Source organism: Sinocyclocheilus grahami, unplaced genomic scaffold (genome assembly GCF_001515645.1).
Source record: "Sinocyclocheilus grahami isolate Dianchi unplaced genomic scaffold, SAMN03320097.WGS_v1.1 scaffold1200.1, whole genome shotgun sequence".
Classification (NCBI taxonomy): domain Eukaryota; kingdom Metazoa; phylum Chordata; class Actinopteri; order Cypriniformes; family Cyprinidae; genus Sinocyclocheilus; species Sinocyclocheilus grahami.
The window spans coordinates 299,391-308,774 of NW_015506379.1; the positions used below are offsets into that span (position 1 = coordinate 299,391).

Sequence of the window (9,384 nt, forward strand, 5' to 3'; positions counted from 1 at the left end):
GGCGGTGATGTAGAATCGGTGGGCGGGTTTAAACGGGCGGTGATGTAGAATCGGTGGGCGGGTCTAAACAGGCAGTGATGTAGAATTGGTGGGCGGGGCTAAACAGGCGGTGATGTAGAATCGGTGGGCGAGGCTAAACGGGCAGTGATGTAGAATTGGTGGGTGGGGCTAAACAGGCGGTGATGTTGATCATCTTCTGCGGGGGCGGGGTTTATCCACACTATTACATCATAGAGTAGAACATTCCACAAGCTTTGGTTTTGGCAGACTGCCTTCAATATCAGCTGTTTTTAGACTAACTAACTTACAGGATGGTTCAAATGGATGGTGAAAACAACTTACAGGATGTTTTTATAGTACAATGACTTCTTACATGTCAAAAGATCAAGGGAATTTTGATTTCTCAGTTCATGACCCCTATTTATACTTTTTTTTTTCTTGAAATATACAAAAATATATATACATAAATCAGTTAATTAATTTAAAATAAAATATCACCTGGTATATATACACATTCCATTCGTTGTGATTAACAACATGAAGTGCATTAAACATTACATTACATTAAGGTTTCCCAAACTGGGGTTCGTGAGTTTAATGAAAAGCTAATAATTAATTACATTTAAAATAAAACAATTAAATTTGATTTAATTTGAAAATCATTTTAAAAGAACAACAATCAAAATAAAACACTTACTAAAAAACATGAAATATTTTGTTTTATTTGTCATCTGACCATTAACCAGCATCAGAGAACTGTGAACATGCAAATGTGTTACTTTTTATTAACTTGTTACTTGTTAACAGTGGACCGAAACGTTGCGTTTAATAAAGTTTAAGAATTAGCCAGTATTGATAGTGTGCGGGTTCGTTACTTATTATTAACTTGTTACCTAAACTCTCAGGGGGAACTTCAAGTACATTTAGTAGGTGAAAGAGGTTCAGCTGAGAAAAAAATAAAAAATAAAAAATTGGGAATACCTTCAGTGCAGGTAATGTAAATAAGAAATAACAAAAATTGTCCACAAAACTGGAAGACTTTCTGAATGTATATAAGTGATTTAGAAAGGAAGATTTAAAGGGGTCATAGGATGCTACATGCAGTTTTACAAGTTGTGTAAAAAATGTGTGTTGGCAGTGTGTGCACACAACCACCCTTATAATGATAAAATCCACCCAGTGTTTTTTTTAAACTACTAAAATCTTCACCCCTTTCTCAATGTGATCCAGCTTCACCTACAGAAGAAGTGAGTATAATGTTTTGTAATGAATCTTCGCAAATCATCTTTCCTAATAATGTGCTAGTTAGCAAGTTTCACGATGAACTGCGGCTAAAGTAAACAGTCCCTCAGAGAGCGGCTCGGAAGAGAGGGGCGGGGTCAGCAGAGCTCATTAACATTTAAAGGAAAATGCTACAAAACGGCTTGCTCTGAAAAGAGCTGTTTTTGACAGGGTAAAAAAAGTGTTTTTTACACTACCATTGAGAAATTTTAACTAAACTATATTACAGACTTTTCATTAAGACCCTAAAGAATCATATCAACTTCTGGAAAATGGGCATCCGATGACCCCTTTAAAAGATAAAAAAAAAGAATTCTGCAGAATGAATGAATTCACCTGGTGTGGCTGTTGGATGAGAGACTCTCCCAGGGCTGGACACTGCAGCCGCTGACTGCAAACGCAGCTCCGCAGCTGCCATCCAGACGCGTCAGGAGATCTTTAGCTGCGATCTCTGCTGTCTTTCTGCTATCGTGAGCTTTCTTCAGGATCTGTGTGATGCTCTCTTCACCCGCCTGCTCTCCTGCCATGATCATATAGCACAGTATTCACTAAATGATGTACCACAGTTCTAATGTACGTTCAGATCCACATACAATATAAATATATAGTTCAGTCATGAAACTCTAGATGGCGCATTCTGACGGGTTGTTAATGTAACTGATGATATTCAGAGAGTTAAATGACTTGGCACAAGCTGATTGGTTCATGCTGCACATGCAGCCAATGAGCTTACTGCCTTGCATTTATATGGCTGGCTAGCATTTACTTGAGATTCCTGCAGCGCGCTTTCAGAGTTCTCTGAAACCCTCCACCTTCCCCAGCTCCACCTGTATAGATCTGCTACGGGTTATTTTATATGCTATTTGTGCAGCAGCAGTATGTCTTAAATACTAATGGCACCGTATCGCCGTATGCATTGACAGCAGCAAGTTCCTGTACTTGCATTCAGCAGCAGCAGCAATAATCTACTATAATCTTCCAAGACCAAATACATTAACATTGTCATATCCATCCCCATGCTAAAATCTTCCGAGAGTTGTCATGACTGAAATACTATTTTCATAATTTCTCTGTGGGAAAATTCAGTGTAACTCTGCAAGCAGATGTAAATATGGTAAAATATGTTAACCAGAGCTGAAAGCACCACACTATTAACTGAAAACATGATCTAATTAAAACACTACACTTTGTAATCAATGCAAACATTTATGCAAAACTCTTTCCAAATGCAATTATAATTAAAAAGAAAATAATCAAAGATAATATTTAGAAATAAATGATTGTGACCGATGAATTGTGTGGAGATTCTGTGGATCTTGACATGCTGAATTCTCACAGTTTTATTGAATAATTAATTTTTTCATTTCTCCAGCAGCGGTGTGCATGTGTTCAGATGTTCTGTGTGTGGAGAGAAACTAATTACACTAGTAATAACTCATGAGCCGTTAATGAAGCGCTGGAGAACCAGGATATTAAATGATGCTCAAAGCTCCTGAGGAGAACAGAGAGCATGAAGGAGGGGCGACTGTATAAAGTCACAGTCATCTCTATAGTGATTTATACAATACAGATTCACAGAAATAAACAATAAATCATATTGATGAAATATGAATGAAATTTAATATGAAGTCTGCATGTTCTGCATGTCTCTGCACAGATTTGTCTTGGTTTAACTTGAAGAAATTGTGACAGAAATACAATACTATATAATACAAAATATAATACTGTAGTAGAAAAAGCAACAACAATAATATTAATATTAAATTTTTTTAAAGGAATGCTACAGCATTTTTCTTCCATGTTCTTCCATTTGAACAGTAAACCAGGTTTTAGTTTGCTAAAATATAAAAGGAATTGTTAAATTTTCATTTGATTAAATTTATTAAACAATTATTAAACTGTTAATGTTTTATGCCATCATTTGATTACTACTGTTTTTAAATCAAAGTAATAATAATATGTAATAATAATAATAGAAATAGTATATATAATATAATAGTAAAATGTAATAATAATTTGCATTAAATTATAAATTAAAACCGAAATTAAAACAAAAAATAAATTTCATAGGGTACTATTATTGTAAAAATGTTAATGAATTATTAAATTGTTGAAGCTTTATGAATTAAATTGATTAAACATGCTTTTTGATAGCTACAACTTAATTAAACCATTAAAACAGAATCCAGATGAATTTAAATCGAAAGCACAGAATTTGGGAAAAATAAAACAGATTTTCTGAAAAAGAAAACATTTAATAGGGCCGTATTATTGTAAAAAGTTTCACAAATTATTAAATTGTTGAAGTTTCACAATTTCAATTATTTTGACATTTTTTCATTACAAAAATGTAATTTAAACATTTAAATGGGGAAAAAATGGGGGAAAATTACAACAGATTTCAAAGGGCCCTAGTTACAGCAGTGTTTCAAAAACTGGGGTTTATACATTTTAAAGAGAATTAAATGATAAAAATTTTAAATGAATTCATAAATATAAAAAATAAATAAATAAATAAAAAAATTTCTAAAAATATTTATTTGTATTTTAGTATTTGTACTATATTTTAAAACATATATTTTAATTGTTTACCTGTATGTCATGTCACCAGTAACTGACATCAGAGGATCACAAACATGAAAATGTGTTGTTAAATTATTGAAATATTAACTTAAAATTTCAGTGGGCCAAGAAATTATTTAAACTCAAATGGTTCGGCTGACAAAAAAGATTGGGAACTCCTGGGTTATAGCACTTATATCTATCTGTATATAAAACAACAGAAGTGCATGGGATGACCTGATTCAGATGTAAGTACAGACACACAGACACACAGACACACAGACACACACACACACAGACACAGACACACAGAGACAGAGACACACAGACACACAGACACACAGACACACAGATACACAGATACACAGATACACAGATACACACACACAGACACACACACACACACACACACACACAGACAGACACACGGTCATGAAAACACACTCCGGAGGAATGTGGAGGCCAGTGCAGATCCTTCATCAGCTTCTGAAAAAATATTTGACGGGAAACAAAAGCCACAAACAGGCCCGGACGTGATGCTGGAATGCGCTCGTTTCATCAGCCTCCGATTATAACACAGGTACAAACAAACAAGAACCAGTCTGAGTCTACAACACAGAGTTCATGAGTCCTGGACCTTCTTCAGTGAAGTTACTGAGAGAAAAAACTGGAAAAGTCTAGATATTTTTACAAATCCCACACCAGCTTTAAAGCAGGGTTATTTTTGTTAAAACTGAAACCATAAAAAAAACATCACCGTTACTTAAAAAATAAAATAAACTTTAACATAACTAAAATAAAATATAAAAAACTTATTTCAGCTAGTTGCTATTTCTCATTTTTGTTTAGTTAACTTGAAGTACTGAAATAACAAACAAAATAAAACTAATAAATATTATTAAATATTTTACAAATGACAAAAACACAACATTTCTAAAACTTTAACTAAAAATTAAAACCAGAAAATATCAAAATTAAATTTGATCCTTGCTCTCTCTCTCTGTCTCTCTCTCTCTCTATATATATATATAAATATATACACACATTCCTTGCTGAATAAAAGTATTAATTTATTTTTAGTTTTTTTTACCTCAAACTTTTTAATGCTAATGTATCATGGTTTCCACAAAAATATGAAGCAGCACAGCTGCTGAAAATTCAGCCTTGATCACAGCAATAAATGACAGTTTACAATATATCCACATAGAAAACAGCTATTTGAAATTATAATATTTCAAATTTTTACTGTATAGCCTGATAAGCATAAAAGACTTCTTTCAAAAACATTATAATCTTACCAGTAGTGCACATATCCTAAAAAGTGAATAACAGTGCTTGAAAGGCAATAAAACTAGCGACATTCGAGGAGAAAAAATATATAATTTTTCTAATCTAATTCATCAGGAATTGATTGGATGCTGAAAGGTGGATATTAAAAAGCAGAAGTGAGTTGAAATCTGCATCACTTCCTCTAACAGCATTTGAGAGACTGAATCTCTTCATGAATACAAATGAGCCCTGAGTGTGTGTGTGAGAGAGTGTGTGTGTGTGTGTGTGTGTGTGTGAGAGAGAGAGTGTGTGTGTGTGTGAGAGAGAGAGTGTATGTGTGTGTGTTTGTGTGTGTGAGTGAGTTTGTGTGTGTGTGTGTGTGTGAGTTTGTGTGCATGTGTGTGTGTGTGTGTGTGCGTGTGTGTGTGTGTGTGTGTGTGTGTGTCAGACAGAGATTTCCCCAGCGATATGGCAGCTTTTCATCACACTCATCCACAGGTCACACCACCTCTGATGCTTTTATCAAATAACGACACTAAAAGCGATTAACCGTCTTAAAGGAAGCAGAAACAGTCAGCAGCGCGAGCAGAATGTGAGTGTGTTTAGGTGGTTTGTGTGTGTGTACCTGTACTGCAGGGCCAGTCTGAGCGCGGTGGCGTTGGACTCGTATTTCCCCACCAGCATACTCATCCGCTCGGCGTTAGTCTTACACTCCTCCAGCGTGATGGTCAGCAGATCGTTCTGAGACTTCAGGTGCTCTATACGACTGAAACACACACAGCAATCATGATCAGATGCACAGGGTCCCTACATAGTGTTCACTGCTCCCTACACACTCAGTATAGGGATATCTGAAGATGTTCACTTCAGCTGACAAAACACATTCGTTTGGGACGGTCTGCAATGACAAAGACAACACTTGAGTATTTTCTGTATAATGCAATTTCAGTAATATTTATATACTATTATAGCATTTATTAATATTTTGAAGTAGCTTTTATTTTAGTTTGTCGTTTTTATTGTTTTTTTTTTATTATTTCTATTAAGCTTATAATTTCATAATAATTGTTTGAGTCTGTCATTTTAGTAATTCAATGCAAACTTTAAAAACTTAAACTTATTTAATTTGAATGAATTTTATTTACGTTTTAGTCATATTTTTATGCATGTTTGTCAGTTTTATTTGTTTTTTTAAATATTTCTATTTAGGTTATTTTTATTTCAGTTTGAGATTTAGTCATTTAAGTACTTCAACATTTAATTTAATTTCAATTACATTTGAATTTGAATTTTTTAGAATTTTTCTTAGTTTTAGTTTTTAATATTTCTATTTAGCTTATTTTATGTTTTGTTTAGTACTTCAACATTTTAGTCATGTTAGTACTTCACCTTCAACTTAATTTCATTTTATTTGTTTTGGTAATTTTATTATCTGCTTTTGTCATTTTGTTAGTTTTTTATATTTCTATGTAACTTTAATTTATTTCCATTTCAGTTTGGGTTTTAGTAAATGTTTTAATTAAAAATAAGAAATTAAATAAATTTAAATTAAATAATTTAAAGTAGTTTTTTATTTAATATTTTATTTTATTTCAGCTTTATTTCAATTAACAAGAACATTTAGTAAATAGTTGTAGTTAGCAATAACACCACTGGTATGATGTGCGGAGACACACGTAACTGAGTGAAGTTCACTTCGAGTGATTGGAGTGAATCCTATGGTTCAACAGCAGATCTTCTCGCTCTCTAACCTGTTGAGTCTCTCCGTCTCCACCTCGAACTCGCGGATCTTGCTCTCGGAGATGGCGGATCCGTGCGAGTAGAGCGTCTGGAAGATCTCCTGGATGTTGGAGCAGTCCTGAAGGGAATGAGCCAGGTGTTCAGCCACGTTACTGGACACCTGAGGAGACACACAGAAACAACACTAAACCAGCAGATCAGTGCACTTCGACACTGCTGTTACTGCACTCAAACCCTGATACTCCTCTCACTGCATTTCATTTGTCTTCCCCACAATGTCTTGCAACTCATTCAACTCACCCCGATGCTGCTGATTTCAGAGCCGAGGACGGATCTCTCCGCTGGCAGCGATTCGGAGCGCGTTTTCGACAGCTTCACTCGCTCCGCCACCTGCCAGAAACAAACACACAAACACACACACAAACACACACACAGAGACAGAGACAGAGACAGAGACAGAGACAGAGCAGTGCACTTCGACACTGCTGTTACTGCACTCAAACCCTGATACTCCTCTCACTGCATTTCATTTGTCTTCCCCACAATGTCTTGCAACTCATTCAACTCACCCCGATGCTGCTGATTTCAGAGCCGAGGACGGATCTCTCCGCTGGCAGCGATTCGGAGCGCGTTTTCGACAGCTTCACTCGCTCCGCCACCTGCCAGAAACAAACACACAAACACACACACAAACACACACACAGAGACAGAGACAGAGACAGAGACAGAGACAGAGACAGAGACAGAGACACAGAGACACAGACAGACAGACAGACACACACACACACACACACACACAGACACAGACACACACACAGACACAGACACACACACAAAAGAACAAACAAACACACACACACAAACAAACAAAAACACAGTCAAACATACAGTATGAGCATTATAAAGTGCAGCCTTGTTTAAAGCAATAATTCAGTTATTTTATATCAACCTGTGTGAGTTTTTTTCTGCGAAACACACAAGGTACATTTTAACTTAAATTCTGACCCTCATTTCAAACAACAAAACTTAAGGACTGCAGCTGTTAAACTCTACAATGAAACAACACAAAGCATCACATAACATAAAAGCATCAAACCACTGAAAAAAAGAAATAATAAAATAAAATAATAAAAAATGTAATTAAATCTACTATCACCATTATGCTCTTGATCAAGACACTTAAACTTAATCAAATAACATGAAAAAATAAAATAATAAAGTAAAATCTACTATCACTCTTATGCTCTTGTTCAAACTTAAATAAAATAAAATAAAATAAAAAATAATAAAATAAAATCGATTACTATTATGCTCTTGATCAAGGCACTTAAACTAAAAATAAAACAGAAAAATAAAAATAATAAACAAAAAAATGAAAATGAGTAAAATAAATAAATATACAATTAAATGTATAAAAATAAAAGGAAATCCCATAAAAAAAAATTATAAGGCAAGCTAAAAAATATCAGGCAAGGCGACATTTCTCATTTTAATTTAGTTTAAGTTGTACTAAAATAACTATAACTGAAAAAGATTTAAAAAAAGTTAAAGCTGCAGTCCGTAAGTTTTGCCTCTTTGTCGCCATCTCTGTTTGAAAACCTGCAATATCAGCTTTGTGCGGAATGATCTAGCTTGTGTGGGTTGTGCTCCGGCGCGGCTCCAGCGCGGATGAATCTAATGTTTAGAGGAGTATGTGTGTGTGGCAGTCAGTCTCCGCACCGGTGTGGATGTTTAATGTACTTCAAATCTAAAGATCGGTTAGCTCATATCACATCAAACCATTCAAATTATTATTATTGTTATAATTTATTCTCAAATGATTAATGTTAACAACATCAGCATTGGTGACTATGAGTATAGTGTGTAGATTTCAATTTCTGCACAGTCTAATCTCTAATCGTCATACCACTCGAATTTCATATTAAGAAATTCTTTTAACCCAAAAAGCAAATTATGCTCCCTTCGAACTGGTTTTCTTTCAAATACAAATCTTTGTAATCCCAGGCTATCTGTAATCAGAAGCACATTTAAAACTGGAATATAATTTAATTTCATTCACATGTGTTTCATAAACACATAATCCTTTCTGGATTACAATCCGCCATCAAAATGATACATTTAATTATTCTGGCTGCTGTGAGAAAAGGCTATAAACGATCCGTCACCTGCAGCATCCTCACATGCGATAGTCTAGTAGCCGAGAAAACTTCTTTATGTTTTCAGACATGACGTAATGACGCAGTGCCATGCTCGAATTTCCCGCGAAATTCTACCTGTACCACTCAAATTAGAAAACATTATTATAAGCTAACCGTTGTGAATCGGGCTAAAGTAAGGCGATAGTTTTGAACACTGGCTGGTTATGTACTTGCTCAAATATTGATTTCAGATCATTTTTAACCAAAAAAAGTTTAACTTTAACTAAAATGAAAAACTATTTTAAAAAAATGTATATCATAACTGAAATAGAATAGATTAAAATTTTTTTTTATTTTATTTCAGCTAGTTGCCAAGTCACCATCTTTCATTTTC

General features: G+C 34.4%; 1 protein-coding gene across 1 annotated transcript in view; it reads right to left on the bottom strand.

Annotated features, from left to right (window-relative positions):
- LOC107567948 (colorectal mutant cancer protein-like) overlaps positions 1-7,511 on the bottom strand; it is a gene marked incomplete at its 5' end in the record, with an annotated part of 19,795 nt that extends 12,284 nt beyond the window's left edge. The window contains 4 exons of the mRNA XM_016253757.1: positions 1,618-1,801; positions 5,694-5,878; positions 6,864-7,012; positions 7,422-7,511. Coding sequence (XP_016109243.1) covers positions 1,618-1,801; positions 5,694-5,878; positions 6,864-7,012; positions 7,422-7,511 — 608 coding nt within the window. The remainder of the gene's footprint in view (positions 1-1,617; positions 1,802-5,693; positions 5,879-6,863; positions 7,013-7,421) is intronic.
- Positions 7,512-9,384: the final 1,873 nt, after the last annotated feature.